Source organism: Lepisosteus platostomus, chromosome 7 (assembly GCF_059453375.1).
Source record: "Lepisosteus platostomus isolate fLepPlt1 chromosome 7, fLepPlt1.hap1, whole genome shotgun sequence".
Classification (NCBI taxonomy): domain Eukaryota; kingdom Metazoa; phylum Chordata; class Actinopteri; order Semionotiformes; family Lepisosteidae; genus Lepisosteus; species Lepisosteus platostomus.
In genome coordinates this window covers 30,457,945-30,476,011 of record NC_142617.1, presented here as the reverse complement: position 1 = coordinate 30,476,011, position 18,067 = coordinate 30,457,945, and the positions used below count along the sequence as shown (strand labels likewise).

General features: G+C 34.9%; 2 protein-coding genes across 2 annotated transcripts in view; one reads left to right on the top strand and one right to left on the bottom strand.

The window, feature by feature from the left end:
• pkp1a (plakophilin 1a) overlaps positions 1 to 18,067 on the top strand; it is a 50,458-nt gene that overhangs the window by 24,050 nt on the left and 8,341 nt on the right. Inside the window, exons 6-12 of the mRNA XM_088639820.1 lie at positions 1,613 to 1,787; positions 5,066 to 5,183; positions 7,411 to 7,590; positions 10,032 to 10,202; positions 10,313 to 10,466; positions 12,542 to 12,728; positions 13,827 to 13,911. Coding sequence (XP_088495946.1) covers positions 1,613 to 1,787; positions 5,066 to 5,183; positions 7,411 to 7,590; positions 10,032 to 10,202; positions 10,313 to 10,466; positions 12,542 to 12,728; positions 13,827 to 13,911 — 1,070 coding nt within the window. The remainder of the gene's footprint in view (positions 1 to 1,612; positions 1,788 to 5,065; positions 5,184 to 7,410; positions 7,591 to 10,031; positions 10,203 to 10,312; positions 10,467 to 12,541; positions 12,729 to 13,826; positions 13,912 to 18,067) is intronic.
• phlda3 (pleckstrin homology-like domain, family A, member 3) overlaps positions 69 to 18,067 on the bottom strand; it is a 160,516-nt gene continuing 142,517 nt past the window's right edge. Inside the window, exon 3 of the transcript XR_015940088.1 lies at positions 69 to 83. The gene's annotated coding sequence lies outside the window, so the exon portion shown is untranslated. The remainder of the gene's footprint in view (positions 84 to 18,067) is intronic.

Genomic DNA, 18,067 nt, shown 5'->3' with positions numbered 1-18,067 from the left:
GGAGGTTGTATCCCTTAAGATGAATCCGTGTTTTCTATTTACATGTTCAGTTCATGTGCATGGATTATCTTGGATTTACTGTACTGTACTGTATATGGCTTTTTATTTTATACTCAACGTTTTATAGATGTTTTTGTTGAAAGCTTCTGAAAATCCAAATATATTCCACATGTTTTAGAGCTGACGGCACAGTGCTGCAGTGGTTAGAGTAGCAGTCTTGTATCACTAGGGCTCTGGCTTCAACTGGGGCATTACAGTATCTGTGTGAACCTTATATGTTCTCTGTTTGTATGGATGGATAATTTAAAGCAGAGGTGACAGAGTCATTCCTTGGAGCTCACAATGTTTCCTGTTTGTTTTTGCCAATCCAAGAATCATGTTTGGTAAAATCTTTTACAAATGATTAATCAAAACATTAGCTTCATTAAAGGTATCTGTAAAATGCCTGGTTAGAATTTTACAATTATTAAGATACTTAAATAATTACACCAACCTTTTAACTGAGATCTTGGATGGGACAAAAACCCAGACAACATTTTACTCTCCAGGAATTCAGTCTCTATCATCTATTCTTGCTGTTTATTCAAGGCATTGAATAAAGAAATTTTCAAATGAGAAGAAGTCATCATCTAAAGAAGAAGCCCATCTAGCATATTTTGTTTTATTAATTGGGTTAGTTAGATCTAAATATTCTAAATCGGCATTAGTTGTCTTTATATTTTATAATTATTGCTAGTTCAGTCTTTTTCCATAAAAGTACCAAACTGATTGGTCTGTAATTTCCTGATTCAGTTTTTTTAAGCCATTTTGAAATTGTAATTATTAAATTTGCAATTCTCCAATCTATAGATCTATCCCATCCTTTGTGACAGTTGAAATATTCCAGTTAAAGATCCATGGATAACATTCCTCGTTATATTAAGTACAAATAGGGAAATACTGTCAGGCTTCAGAATTTTATTGGTTTTAAACTCTCCTAGACCCTGTAATACTTTAAAGTCAATTATGTTAAAATTGCTTGTACTGACAGAACTCTTTCTGTAACCTGGGGCATGTCATGACATCTTTTGTTAGAACATACATTAGCAGAATGGATAGAGAAATTATTTGCTGTTTCTTTTAGTATTGTCAGGGCAAAACAATTGTTAAATTATGTGTCATAGATAGTTGGTTAAAATATTTAAAATATTGTACATGACTATAGAGTGTATTTCAAAATGTCATTCTAACAGGAGAAAACGGACAAATTCTAACAAATGTTGCCCAGCCAAAAATAAATGGGTTCATTTTACAAATATATTTCATATGCTGTATCTTCATAGGGGAGATCTTTGGCATTTGCCAAATTTAAAGCTATATCAAAAAGGCCATATTGTAATGTTACTGCTTTATAGCCCAATGTTTTTTAAAGTTATAAAACTATTAAAATCAGTACAAACATTAGGCAAATACAAAGCAATTTAACATTCACACAGAATAAATTGCTTGTCAGAAGTGAGACCTGGCAGTAAAAGATACTTTGTCTGATAATTTTGTAAAGAGCAGGATACTATACATGTGCTATGGCTTCAGTCCTCACTTCTCTGATTTGATTGTCTGAATTTATTTTCAGGCCTCCTGTGGAACTTGTCCTCAGCAGATGAGCTTAAGCCTGAGCTGATCAAAAGTGCTCTTCCAGTGCTTACAGAAAATATTGTGGTGCCCTTTGCTGGATCAGCAGAGCAGATGACCAGTGTCAATAGCAATATGGACCCAGAAATGTTCTACAACGCCACAGGCTGTCTTAGGTGAGAACCTTAGTGATTCTTGTGCCACATACAATGTCACTTATAACAACAAATCATATTTTTTCACCACATCACATTACCACTTACAGTGGCCTGTACCCTACCTCAGGTAGCATAGGTGCAAAACACAATGGGATACACCCTGGACTGGACACCATCTCTGGGCACAGACTTGCACACACTTATACCAGAGCTAGTTCCCACAGAGAACACAAGTACAAAGAACACACTCCATGTAGATAGCACCACAGGAATTGAACCCAGGGACCCAGCATTGAAAAGCAGCAATGTTAACCACCATGCTCCACACAACATATTTATTTTAAGCTGGAATTTTACAGTGGTGTATGAAGAGCAGGATCTAATTACTGAATAGAGTTCATTTTTTTAAACACTGCTTTAACATATCAGGTTATATATTATTTTCTTACATGAAATTCTATATTTAAAAAGCATTTCCTTAGACAAATGGAAAATTCCAAAAAGTCAAAAAATTCCAAAACTTTGAAAGATAGGATTTCCAGAGACAAACTTTAAAATATCTTGGTCTTATATGTAACACATCCAGTAAAAGCCCCTAGTCAGGATGCATTCTGCTCTCTATAGCAGAAGTTGGCAAGTTCAAATGCAGGCTATGACCATTTTTGTAAATTCTACAAATCATTTGGATTTGAAATATGAACTCTGTTCTTTTATATATTAATTTTAAATACTATAGATTTAACTATATATTTGCAGAGAATATAGCACAACATCAGCATGCATTGAATTACATGTTTTTCTTAGGTGACTTCACATGCTGGTGATGTCTCATTTACAGAAAAAGAGTAACCTTATTGTTGACAGTGGATCAAGTCAGATTTGATCCACTGTCTCTCAACCACCTCCCATTCCTCAGAACTGTACACCAACAATTTTCAACCTGGGCCTCTACCTAAAGATTTCCCTATGACATCTGACAGAGTAGGATTTCTAGTTGTGGAGTCACAAGTATGTCAGTGGGTGATTTATTTTTTTAAAGGTATTAGTTTCACACTTCATTAGTTAAACACAATTCTGTTTCTCTAGTGCAGTACAAGTAGCTCTGTGACAATAATTATTTTCTGTCTTTCATCACTTTCATCTTGCTAGTTTACTTTAGGCTTATAACTATCAAAACAATTTTAGCTTTCTTGAATATAGTATACCTGAAACAAGCTGCTGAAAGCTCAAGAACTGATTAAACATTCATTTGAAGCAGCTTCTTGTTTTTTTCTAAGATTTTATAAAAATTCTTTATCCTTAATTATCCTGAAAGATGAAATCAAATCTTTATAATAAAAGAACAGTTGTTTGGTATTATATAAAGTATTATTGACACAAGAATCTCATCCAGCTGTTTTTTGAAGCAAGATGGGGCATCAGTATTTTAAAACATGGCTAGGTAGCTTGTTCCACAACCCCTTGTACGAAGAAGTGCCTGCTGCTAGCAGTTTTAAATGCACTTCTGTATACTTTTCACTTCTGTTGTCTGCTTCATGTTAATTCTGAAAAAGTCCACTGGTTTGACTTTGTCAATCTCCTTGAAGATAAGTTCAGGTGGGTAGCTGCATCAGCATGCGTAGGCTGCAAAGGAACAAGTAATAGGATTATTCCATGCTGAAAAAAGAAGAAAGAAAACACGTTTCGGCCATGGAGCCTTCTTCAGGTGTGAGAAAGACAGGGCAGTAAGCAAAGGTAATGTAGCAGGAGAACAAAAGCTGGGAGAGAGGAGGGGTGAGTGGCCAATCATGTAGTGTGAAGTCAGGATAGGTGAAGAGAGGTGTGAAATGAAACCTACAATGAATAGAGAGAATTTAGAAGAACATAGTCTGTCCGTGAGAGAAGGGGAAAGGTGTGATCCCAGCTGCAGGATAATTTTAGTTTTGGTAGTCTTTCTGATGTTGGAGTTAGGAAAACCAGCTTTGAGAACCTAAACAGAGAGATTAGTGTGATCATGGCTGTCAGAGGTGAAATGAGAAACAATAGGCTTGGAGAAATCTTTAATCTTCTTGGAGAAATCTTTAGTTTTCACAGCCCTAACCTAATACAGCCCTTCACAGCCCTAATCCTCTTTGAGGATTATATGTACTTATACAAGGTTCCCTAGCTGTCTTCTCTGTTCAAGACTAAAATGGTTAAATTATTTCAGACTGTCTGTGTAGGACATTCTCTAAAGTCATAGAATAAATCTGGTTTCTCTTCTCTGGACTGAATTCAGAGCATAGTGTAAAATCGTGTTACACAATTTTAATACAACATAGTTCAGGTGGGTAGCTGCGTCAGCATGTGTAGGCTGCAAAGGAACAAGTAATAGGTTTATTCCATCCTGAAAAAAAGAAGAGAGAAAACACAACGTTTCGGCCGTGGAGCCTTCTTCAGGTGTGGTTTAATACAACATGCCTTGATTTGAATTATAAACTTTTGATTTTATTATCCTAACACTTTGTTAGCCTTTTTTGCTAATAATAAAGTCAACATAAACTGTTGAGTCTTTCATAAGCATCCTCTTCTAACTTAGTGTTTCCCCTTTTGTATTTATAATTTATTTTTGTATTTATAATTTATTCTGAATCTATGATTATTAAGGTATTTTTCCACATAGAAGATCATTTTATTCATTTATAATAATTGTTTCCAAAACCACGTAATTGTATGTCTGTAATTAGTTGATCAGTCCTTTTAAAAATGTTTTTTGTTATTTTTTTAAAACATTTTATGAAGCACTTCCTTTTCCATAATATTTTTCATTTGTTTGTAATTGACATGTTTGTACAGATGGCCTTTGTCATGGAAAGTTTCCAGTGGCAAAGGAACCCGAAACATTTCTGCACACCTGCCCTATGTGTTTTGTTTTTGGATTCGTTATCTGTAGTTGTTAATGTCACAATGTAGGAAGAGTACAAGATCATCTATGGAGATTGCCAGTTCCATCACTGATTATACTTAGTTGCTGAACCTAAGCAAAAAGACCAAATTACAACCAGAGAAAGGGTTTTGTACGTACTCTACTGTGTAGAGAAGTCAAAGCTTGCCAAAGTTGATAAGGTTAGACTACTTATCTTCGCAGCACATATTCAACAGTATATACTGTTCGGAGACACCATTGACATAAAGTCCTATACAGCACTAGCTAGTGTAGCTGCTGTAGTATATTTTATATATCATGACAGTACTGTTTTTCTAAATTTTGAGTAGTTGTTTCAAACATCTGAAGTGATATATGTGCTCTTAATTTATCTTTGCCTTTCCTGCAACAGAAACCTAAGCTCTGCACAACAGGGTGAACGCCAAACCATGAGGAACTGCCGTGGATTGGTCGACTCTCTGATGAGCTATGTTCAGGCCTGTGTGAGCGCCGACAGGCCAGATGACAAGGTGGGCTAGGATAACAACCAGCATTTAAGTTATCAAGTTAAGGGGCTTTCCACATTTAGTAGATTTTGTAAGTGCACACACCTCCACATAACATAATGCCCAAAAAACATAGTTCTCAATTTAGTGAAAAATTTGTTTAGTTCTATGGCCCACTTCCATCACCATGTTTTTCAGACCAAGTTTGTGACAAGTTACACAACTTCTGTTATTTCTGCAAAACTAAAAATCTAAAATGCATGCAAGGAATAACCCATCTATCAAAATATAAGTAAGACAATGCAGGTGGTAAGCTTTTTGTAAGGCTAGTGATAAGATGAGGAGATTCTTCACAGCAGTCTGATTTAGCACAATCTTTGTACAAATTTTTATCCATATGTAATAGCTAAGCTTATTTTTTGCATTTTTTATTTAAGGAAGAGGTAAAGTAGATGTATTGTGTAACAAATATCCCAATTAAACAAAGCATCTTATATAATTATGAATCATAATTCTTAAAATATCATAGTTGTGGAGATTATACACTGCATACAGTATATTTCTGTTCTTTTTAAACTGATATGGTTGAAATATTTAATTTTACAACTGTATAAAATAAATGTGCAACAATGTACAGTGCATGTATAATAGTTTGTAAAGTGAAGACCTGAAATGCAGGTTAGATGGGCTGTGAGGTTAGTGTAAGTATCACCTGTAAACTCTACTTGAAGAATTAATTAGGCAAAACATCAATCACTGTGATTATAAGTTAAAAACAGATCACTTTTCCTAATTAACATTAACATAACTCAAATTATCCAAAGGCTAGTTTAAATGGATATCATGTGATGAAAAAAACACTGAAAATATGCAACATCATTTATAATGCACACTGTAAGCATGGCTGTCACCTAAGTTTGGAGTTGTTTCATAAATAATTGTCAGTTTTTTCATTCTTTGTATAAAAGTTGATGTAATCTTATTCTGTAAAAACGTATTCTGTATTTGGAAACTATTTGGATTTATCTCATATGTCAACATTTTTGTGTTGCGTTAGCTATTTTAAGTACTCCTAGTATTATTAGAGCTAGTCTTCAAAGTTCTAGCAATAATGCATTGTTTCAATTGTCTGGATTTCAAATATCTTGAAATGCTTGAGTAAATTTAGTTAAAGTTTTGTAAATGTACTGTAGTTACATTTTACCTATTGAAAAAATTCATTGCTCCTGAGTAAAGAACTGTAAATGTTCATGTGGTTTGGCAAAGCCTTAGAATTTACTGCATAACTGGTCAAACCACATTAAGGCTACCCATTAAAAGTGTTCATGGCACTGCTGTGTGCAAAACTTGTTTTCACACAATACATCTCTCTTTTCCACAAAACTGTTGCCTGCTTCTCTGTTTCTCAGTAAAACCTTGCTATACAACTGTTATTAAAAATTAAAGTGCCATGACAATTGCTACAATAATAACTGTAAATTAAGTTTTTATTTCCTGGCAACCCAGTGAAAATCATGTAATATACAGTATATGTGACAAAGCAAAGCGTTAAGTACAAATTTTGGATAAACAGATCTTTTTATCCACTGGCTGAATCAAGAGAGGACTTGAATGTTCCTTAAGAAAAACTGATATTACAAAAATGTATTATAATTGCTTACTTTAAGATTGATTCTGTTTATACAGTATTTGCGCATACATATGTGTTGCATAAACTGGTTGCAACGATTTTCAAAATTAGTCCTTATTTCTTTGATGTACAGTACTTTAAGTTAAGATGAGGAAAGTCTTGGGACTTGGAAGATCACCTATAACTTAATCATTCTTAATATTATGTTTTCTCTAGTGTAAAGCTTATCATTTGTTGAATATCAAAAGAGTAAAAGAAATCTAAAATTATCTTAAAGTGAAAAAAAATAAAATACATGTTTTTGCATATTCACATTGTCTCTTGCACAATTTGCACATTTCAACTTTTACAGTTATTCTCAGAAAATCCGGGGCAAATTGTTTTGTCTCTGGAGCAAAAACAATGAAAATGACTCTGCCACTATGCAAATCTAAATTGGAGAGACTGTGGGATTTTAAGACAGAAAGCAGGCTTCTCATCAAACACTGTCATTTTGTGTTTTGATTAAGTTTGCTGGGTGGAGCTGCATGTGTTTTGTACAGTTAATGGCTGTGTCTATTGAGCTTATTGCTGGCTGTCTATTTCTGGGTTTAATATTTTCTCTCCTCATTCTTGGCTCAGTCTGTGGAGAACTGTGTGTGCATCCTGCATAACCTAACGTATCAGCTGGAGACTGAGGCCCCCAGCAGCTTCACCACAATCAATGCTCTTGCCAGTTCACCTACCAGAGACATGGCCAGCAACAATTCTTCAGCAGTTGGCTGTTTCAGTGGTCAAAGCAGCAAGATTGAGCAGGACATGGTAAGAGATGGTATATCTAATATATATCCAAAGTTGTTTACACAAGTACAGGCTTAAATGTCTGCAGTACTGTAACTTTTTATTTCATGGTCACAATATTACACCTATTTTCAGCATAATCTCCCTTTACAGGAAAACAGTATATTCCACAAGATTTTCCTTATGAGTTGCCTGACATTTCAGACTTGAAATTGTCACTAGTGAACATACACACTTCAGATGTTGTTGTTGTTCTGTTTCTGGTTCCTACTTGTAGACCAAAGTTTGTGTTCATCATGTTGTCAATTATCAATTTTGTCCCTCCACTGTATAGTTGATTAGAGGTGCTATAATGTTTGCAACATAAGCCAGTGACCTTGGGCATGGGCCAATATTAATATAGTCTAGATTAAAAAGGACCAAGAAGCAAGTCTTTGTTCATGCAGAAGAAATGTAATATAAAGAAAAAAAATCTTGTCAAGTTAACAGAATTATATAAATACGCATGTATATACCTGTATACAGTGACAATCCCTTAGGATATTACAGCCTTCATGTCTTCCAAGCTACTGCATTCTTTAACTTATTTAAGAAGGCATCAGTGTGATAGTCAAGTTCTGAGCAACAGAAGTAAAACATGGAGATGAATGCTCACTTTAGTGCAAATCATCCAAATGTTTTATTTTTGAAGGAAATCAGGTCTTTAAAAAAACATGCTTATCAGAATGCAATAACTATCACATTTAAATGAACCATTCTTTTGCAAGAGCAAGACCTTTTAAACAACCTGAGGCACGTGCTGGCTCAGATTGTTGATTGACTGATTGGCCAAACACTGAGAATAGGAATGTCTGTGCTTTCTTATATTGGCCTTTCCACCCTGGGGACCACACACATGCTTCACCAGGAGGTCCTCAGTATGACCTCAGCAGCATGGTCCTCAATGTGTACAGGTGCATCCCTACTGGGCATGACCAGCTGATTTAAATTATTGTGCACTGGGAGTATCCACATTACTAATGTTGATGTAGAACTTCTCTTATATCAGTTATCGAGTATTTTTCATGTGACTGCAAAGAAAAGTGACTCTTCAAAAGCAAAGTTAAACACCATTGACATGCCTCCATAATGAAAACTTACCTAGAAAGTTGGGATAACAACACTTAAATATTCTGTTAGATTTAGAGATTTTTAATTAGACATGCTAGAGAGTTAGATTTAGATTTCATTATATATGAGTGTATTGCCTATGTAATATTGAGCAATATAGTTAAAATCATAATTAAGATACATTTTGTTAATAAAAGTAGCACAGCAGTCATCAAATGTAATAAGAACAAGTAAAGGTTTATTCCATGCTGAAAAGAGAAAAAAAGAAACATAACGTTTCATCTGTGGAGCCTGCTTCAGGTCCTTCTTCAGACAGCTTCACATTTGAAACATTGTTTCTTTTCTTCTCTTTTCAGCATGGAATAAACCTTTACTTGTTCCTCTTCAGTCTACACATGCTGACACAGCTACCTAGTTGAAATTTAATTGTACAGTGTAGTACTTATTTTTCTAAAAACTGCTTTATAAATAGTTAAATCATTTCTACTGATAGATGAGATGACTGAATATATAGATGTTACAATTACATGCATGGAGACTGCTCCAACATGTTAAGGAACATCAGTGCTTTCTGATAAAAATATAGTTGCAGGAAGTAGGTACTATAGGAGGTTTTGGTGATAATCTTGTGAAAATACCTGTTGGGCATGGCTATGTGTTTATTTGCTGTGTTTTCGATTGCTTCCAAGTCACATCTCATGTTGATTGATATTTTACAACTTGACTTGCAAAGTTGTGTCCAAATTGATGCACCTTATGGGTGTACATTAAACTGAATAACATGCTTACTGCTAAAATAGCCATTAAATATCCAATCTTTAAAGCGGTAACTTCCAGGTGTACAGTATTGTTTGTGTTTCATTTATTTTCTATGTTTTGAAGGGATGGCATTGTAATGAGAACAGTAAAGAGGTGTGTCACCAATTCATTTTTTTAAGTTTGTAAATGAATTGTTATGTTCCCAAAACAGTCAGAAGATAAGAGCATAAGTAATGTTGCTTTCAGAAGAGCATGATTTTATACCCAACAATTAAGGTTCCATTTCTGGGAAAGTTAATCTCTTTAAAAGAAAGATTTACTTTTATTTCTGGCATTGTTAGAAGCATATAATAAAAGTTAAGGGAAGATATTAAATAAGTAAGTTTGTGCTTTTTAGAAAATAAAATCAAATATAAATGGAAATGTCTATTATTTTGCAGATTTTTGTATTTCAAAGAAAATGTAGACTCTTAACTCTGTGCTGTTGGGTATTGAGAAGAAGTGTTGTGTAAAATGATGTAAAGCTATTTAGTGCAGAAGTATTCTGTCTGCATTCTAAATATAAAACAAAAAATATTTTCCTCTCTATCAAGAATACATTTGACTATCCAGTGATGGAGGACAACAATCCTAAGGGAGTGGGCTGGCTCTTCCATTCCAAAGCCATGCAGATGTATCTGTCCCTTCTGCAGAACAGCAACAAGGACTCAACTCTTGAGGCCTGCGCTGGAGCTCTCCAGAATCTTACTGCCAACAAGGGAATAGTAAGAAAGGGGTTTGTGGGTTGCTATATGATCCGTAGAAAAAAATGTGTTCTGTGGCACCTAGCTACACAAGAGCACTGGGAAATTCTAAACACATTTCTCTTTCTGAGGTGTCCAATGTAATGAGCCAGACAATTGTGCAGAAACTGAATGGACTACCAGAGATCGCTCGGCTGCTTCAGTCATCTAACCCCAGCCTGCAGAAAACTGCCAGCTCTCTGCTGGGGAATATGTCCCGGACCCCAGGCCTACAAACCACCATGGGTGAGTCTCTCAGCTTTTGAGATGGGGACAGTATCAAGAGGAGAACACATTTTGCAAGACCAAGAAAAAAAGGCTTTTGTCAAATTCTGTTCCCCTTCTTTTGTGTAAAAGTCATCTTTATCTTTCTTTTGTGTAGCTATATGAGTACACAATTTTATTAAATTCAAACAAGAAAATACAATAATAGACTACATAATTTGAAAAATGTAAAATCTACACAGTCTTAGCAGCCAATGACAGAAAATTAGTGCTGCTTTCTTTTTTTTAGAAATTGTGTTCACAAAAAAACGTGTGCAGGCCTATGTAAAAAAAATGCAAATATGCACTTACCTGTTACCAAGAGATCCATGTTTCCACAGGAGTCACGACAGTAGTGGTGAAGGAAAGGGAAACTACCTTTTAAACCTGTTAGAAATACACAATCATAATAATTGTGTTTTTCTCTTTGGTATTTAACTTCACACACAACAACATTACAATACAAAAACAAATTTGGAGTAAAATGCCTGGTTATGGACTGTGGCTCAAAAGTCAGATGACTTTCACTTTGCTCCATACAGCACCATTTTGTGATGTAGAGGGAACAAAGTTTGTTCATTTGCTCTTCACCCTAGTAGGAAAGTAATTACCATTCTTAACTTTATTTCTCCCAAATTGTAATTAAGAAAACCAAAACAAAGCTCAATACATTGTTGTAGGAAGAGATAATGTATCTGGTGATTCATTTGTCTTGATTATTGCTATAGAAAAAATCCAAAAGTTTCCTTTAAGAGCCATTCTTTTAATAAGGGTGTGAGGCTTCTGAAGTAAAAGCCAGATTCCATGTTACTATTGCTAGTTCTCTTAAAGAGTTCAAAGAACTATGGTGCTCTACTGCATCTTTCTGAGATATTGAAGAAAATTACATTGCTTAAGTATTGTATTTTGAGGGTATTTTGCCTATTCATGCTAGTTTGTTTTCCAGAGCAAAACTGTAACTTCTAGTACTAGTGCATCTGGGAAATAGATTAACATCGCATTTTAATTGTGAAACTTACATTTTCTTACACACAACACACCTCAAAGCACACCACCCCATAAAGGGAGCTCAATTACATCATTGGGACCCCTAGGCTGGAGTTTCTGACCTAGCAAGATACTGTTTACAGCTAAACACAGGCCATCAATAATAAAGCATGATCTGGAAAAACAAGTTATGACACCTCACCAAGATAAGTGGGATCATACTTGCTACTCTTCCTGCTGACTTATTCCAGCAGATCAACGCATATCCTCATGCTGCTTGTGTAAACATGGATTTCTTGCTTGATCATTATGTGACAGTTGGGCCAGGGATGCCCTGAGCCCCATACTTAAGTCCCATTGAACATTTTGTATAGGGTGAACTGGAACAACATGTGACATCTAAAGCTTAGACCAGTTAATAAATATGTGCTCTCCGAGAGAAATGAGACCGAATCCTCAAGGTATTATTTGCAAACTAGTGCAAAGCTTGCATCACAGATATACAGTTACAGTTACTTCAGACTGTGGCTTGTGAATTACACGGTAGGGACCTTGTTTACCAACCCTGTTAATGACAAATGTTAAACAGTATTATCTATGTATATCTATTATCTACATCATCTCTGTTCACAACGTAAGTGCAATGCTATAAAAAAGACTCATTTCTGGATAACCTTTTGCATTATGAGTAATGTTTCTTTTAATGCTAATTATAATATTATTCAGAGCAGGGATTTCCATCCCTAGTCCCAGTGAGCCCAAATACAGTTATTCTTATAGCTCCTGCATCTTAAGATTGTCAACACCTGTAAGTCAAGCAAGTAATATATTCAATTAAGGGATCACTGGTCCTTGAGAACTGAAGAGTACTTAGTTTTAGTTATAAATGTTCATATTTTTAGAAATGGCTGATTTAATGGCAATCATCAATACACATACCTGATAAGGTTCTGTAGGACCAGGGTTCAAAATCCCTGGACTGAAATTTCTGGAGTTTGTATAACAGGGAGGAACCACTCAAATGTGAAGTGATATTCGTACTGAGTTTTGCTCTTTTTGGGCTGTTCTAGCTCGAAGTATCCTACCGAATCTGACTGGCCTTCTTAGCTCTGGGACAAAGAATGGAGCTGATTCTGATGATACCCTAGCAGCAACATGTCACACTGCCCGTAACCTGATGATGTCAGTGCCCGAAATGGGAAAGAGGGTGCTGAACACTGGCTTGGTCAGCTCACTGAATGATATCAGTAAAAATAGGTGAGACTGCCACTAGAAACATGGAAGAAAATGTTAATCAGTGTTAATTCCTGACTATAATTTGTTATTATAAGATAAATAACAGTGTTATCAAAATTGCTGGTTTGTTCTATTCTATAATCTATTCTTATTTTATTGCATTTTCACTTTTTCACTACTGTGGCTCTGTGTCTCATTCTGCCTTAGTTCATTTTGCTTCTGTTTTCAGACCTGCCAAATGTTGACCTCATTCTACTCTTCCTCTTCTGACTTGTCTTTGCCATCTCTGTCTCTCCTATTGCATTCATCCATCTCCTTTGAGCTTGGACTCACTCCCTCCTCTTCTCTCAGTTGCCCCATGGAACTGCTGGGAGACTTCATTTCTGTTTGTGTATCCCTCTTGACTTCTTAGTGATGTTGGATCATTAAGCTACAGTAGCATATGGATCCTTTCTTCATGTGTTATATACATAATTTATACATTTTATATAATTGTTTTTTATAAGATTCATGTTATGTTGATTAAATTAAATTACTTCTGTAATTTTATTATATTTTTGATTGTTTGAATATTTATATACAATGTATATGTTCAGTAGTTGTAGTATGTACTAAATAGTACATATTATAATATTAATCTGTGTAATTTCAGAAAAGGTATTTCTTCTTGTAACTTATATTGCCCTATTACTTTAGAAAAGGTAATTTGCCAGTGCAATAATAATAACAGAAGCAAAAGTATTAATCCAGTTGTAGAAAATTACAATCACAGGATATATTTCCACATTGGTTTTATGAAAGCATACATGTAATCTTAGTTGCCTTAGCAAGACTGGAAGTGAGATGTTTGTGAGGACCACATTCAGTCATTACTCATGATAATTAAGTACAACAAGTAACCTGGCTAGACAACGGTTATTTCGAAACAATTTTCTTTTCTTTTGCCTTTAAACATTAAACGTTTCTGATCATTTTTAATACTCAGGTACACTTTACTTATTTACAACTAAAAAGCCAGTGGTCTTTGACTTAAATTTTTCACCCAAGATTTGTGAAATGTCAAGCATGGATTTTATTTGGTTGAAATTAAATTTAATGAGGAGTCTCTCTAACTGACAGAAACTTTCCAAAAGCCAGTAAAGCTGCTGCACTCCTGCTGCATGACCTCTGGGGAGAGAAGGACCTTCAGAGTTTCCTTAAGAAGGTAGGAATTCATTAACTGTTCCATGAGCTAAAGAAGTGCTTGAGTATTACTCTGACAAACAGATTTTGAGTATTGATCATTTTGGCAAAAGCAATAGTTTGAGCTGTGGAAGAGTAACAGACTTTTTCAATTTATGGATTTGTAACAAACGTTCGGGAGAGATGAGTGCAGCAGGACTATTTAAATTCAGTTGCCACACAACCCACAACTAATCCTGAAGTAGTTCCTCAGATTCCCATATATGACACATGTGACTCCTCTTCCTCACTTGGTTGCTTTTGTGGGGAATGGGGGTCCCAGTCTCCCTGTCCTATGGCCAGGAGGTAGGGCTCTCAGCCTTTTACACATCTTTGGCTGCCCTCATTCCTTTTGAAATTATATATATATACAGTATATGTAATATATCAGAGCATAATCAGCCATCTTTTATAATGTTTATACTTAAAAGAGACATTTTTGCACTGTCAATAAGAATGTATAGAAAACTGATATATTTTTAATAGTATTATAAGAAGCTAATTGTGTTCCTTCTTTGTTTTTCAAAATGGAGTACCTTCCAATAAAGAATACAAAAGACTAGCAGCATTACTTAGGAAAATTTAGTAGATATTTCCCATGTCCATGTCAGTTTTCTATATAATGTGATATTATCAACCCATCCCTCACTGATTCATTTGCTTTTAGATGGAAGGCACAAACAGTACCTCAGTTTGTTATCTTTGTAAATGCAATTTCTTAAGAAGAATTTAAACTAATTTCTTAGATTTCTATTATTTCTATTATAACTATTATTAAATAAAGTTTTGGACACAAATTACAAAAGGTGGATCTGTGCAATGTGGTTACTTGCTTCAAAATACAAATTCTTCCAAAGATGGTAACAGAGGCAATATTGATAGGAATTTGGATTAGGAATTAGGAATTTTGTAGGCTACAAAATAAAATATATCATTGCATAAGATTTTGCACAACCCAGGCTGTTTTTTTATGAATGGCCTCCTGGAATGGGTCCAGTAGCACTCAGTGTTTCACCATGTTTGCACAAGCAAAGATATCTTTAAACTGATACCATGGGTTGGTGGCATAACAAAAGGTATAACAAAAGGTTATATAGTGACAATTTATTTTAAGAAGTCTTGAATTTATCTAGATTTATGAGAGGTCTTGTTGATGTATTGAAAAGCATACTTTTAAAAGGTGCTGTTCTTACTTGCATTTTTAACAGTAATTGTAATATTAGTAAAGTTTGAAATTATTCTAGCAGTATTTTGTATGGGTAATTATGTGAATGTTGCTTGAAGCTGTGTATGATTTGTGTAATTGGCAGGATTCTGGAAGGGTATTTTGTGTTTTATTGAAGAGAAAATGTTTCTTTCTGCTATCAGTTGATATCAGTTATATGTAATTTGCAGTTGATTTAATATTCTCAGTTTAATTTACTAGATGGTATAAGATGTCCAGGAAAGTACAAGATTCAAAGTACAACTTCATGCAAGTACAAGATTCAAAATGATGCAAAAGCATTTAACAGAGAGGAAGAGAAAAGAGTACCAGACAGTGCCACTCCTCAGTGAAGTATTATGGAAAAAAAAGGAGTGGATGGGTGGAGTGAGTTTCCACCCATGTAATTGTATTACAATCCCTTCACTTTGCTGAAGTTGCAGCACTAAAACATACTAGAAGAGGAATCTTGACAAACCAGTTCACACCTTGACCACTTCACTGTGATCTGATGTACAGTATTAGGTTACTTCAAGTCTACTTTTCCCCTACCACAATAATAAATATGGATGTGAGATTATCTATAGTCCATCAAGCATAGGTGATTGTTTTTTTAACGGTGCCAGTTCAAGACTAAAAAAAATGATTTTTTTGTTGTTCTTGTTCTTATAGGTGTAGATGGTCACAAGTACCTAATTCTCATGATTACCATCTAACAGCTGTCGGGGTACTGGAACCTAATTCTCTCTTTGTCTTGACATTCCATTTACTACAAATTATAGGTGCTTGTTGAATGAAGTGTAGTGTTGTCACCCCTGAAAAGCAATGCCACAAATCTCTAGCCAAGCAGGCAGGCACATTTTATCTAATCAAATATATAGACCATCTGTAATGTACTGTACCATATCTGTGGAAGTGTGGTAGAGCTTTAACAGTGTATGGATAATTTATTCCTTACGATTTGCTGAGGTTAATTGGGAAACAAAGTGCACAGAAAATCATGATCACTGATGACTCATCTTCAGTGATTGCCTCATTGCCTGAGGAAATGCTTTTCAGAAATCAGATTTTCTGTAGCAATGCAGGCTATACAGCACTGATGTATAGATATAATGATGTATTTCAGTGATGTCCGATGTATCCCGGTATACATAAATAGCAGATAACATTACAGCTGGCGCTTATTAGGTGCAATGTTGGTTGCCAAGGCCATCCAGAGAAGCAGTACTTGCTGTAAATATAAGGCAGGTCTAGACAAAAGCATTGTGGTATTGGAAGGCATGTATAATGTGTATATATCACATACAAATTGTTCCATACTTTTAATCAAATGATGTTGATGTTTCTTTAAATATTCTCTATAGAATAAAAAGGGTTTCATTATACAAGATTTTCCACATCACAATGCACATCCCCCATCTATATGCACAGTCTCTCGTTTTGCATCATGACCATGAGTAACCAAAGTAGGTGAGCCAGGTCATTACTGGCAGTATGTGGGTAGTCATTCAGTAGAGCTGAATCTACTGTACACGACTTCACACATTTGCTTTCCATTTGTGTAGCATTTTTTACGCAGCTGGTAATCTACACTGGTTGTGTCTCTATCCTATTCCGCTCCCTGTCTTGTGAGTACCACGGAAACTCCTCAGCTTCTTCACCATTTCTTTCTTTCTTGTCCACAATATAGCATGAATGCCAAGAAAACTGCATATCCAATCAGTATATTTAATAACTATACAAAAGATTAAACTTTTTTAATGAAATTGTATTTGAATCCCTTAATATTGCTGTAATATGAACTGTTACAAATATTAATGTCCTGTTTTATTAAATACAACACTTACACTATGCATTGACAGCAAAAGAATGGCATTCCAACCATATTTTTCAAGTTATAATAAACTTTTTGAAATTCTACAAAAATAGTTTTTAAGACATACATTTTTTAAATGAGTGGGTGGCACAGTAGTTAGCATTGCTTCCACGTAGTGCTTTGGGCCCTGAGTTCAATTCCTTGGCTGCTCTCTGCATGGAGTTTGTGTGTTTCTGGGTCCCCTGGCTTGACTTCTAGAAAAATGAGCCCTGGTGTGCGTGTACAGTATGTGTATTTGTGTCAGTGCCCTGCAATGGATTGGCATCCCCATCAAGAATGTATCCCTCCTTGCATCTGTTGCTTGCCAGGATAGGCTGTGGAATTCTAGTGACCCTGTATTGGATAAAAAGATTTTCTCAACTTTATTTAAACTTCATTGAAATAATGCTACAAGGATAAGTCAGCACATTGTGGTAAGCTTTATTTATTTTCTTTTTATTTGAAATAAATATTTACTGTTTCTAAAAACTGATTTAAAGTCATTGACTCCCAGAATCAACTATGTATTGGTTTCTGAAGGAAATTACACACATGCTTTTGTTTACATAATATTTTTTGCTTGCACGGCAACTTGCATCTTAATCTGATTTAGGATGTGCATTTCAATTTTTAAATATACTCATGGATATTCGGACATTGAAATATTGCAATATTTTGTAAAAACATTAAGCTAGAAAAAAATACATGTTGTATATTACGGAGGTCTCATGTTATATGACATGCATGTGTTAATGGATGTTTGGGTGCTGTTATGTTTCTAAGAATAAGAACCAAATTTCATGCAGCTTCACCAATATGTTAGTTCCATGTTAGTTCAACTAGAATAGAGATGTTGTCCATGCATTGTGCCAAGTGCCATATATGTTATAAAATAAATATTGATTTCTATGTAAACCAAATAGATATGATAAAAATACCAAGTGATTGTTAATGACACTTTTATTCAGAAACTAGTTAATTCAGCAGCAGATTAATATATTTTTGTAAGGTTGGTTCTCTTTAAACATGAAGGTGTCAAACATTTCAAAAGAGAACTTTAGAGATGACAGAAACTCATAT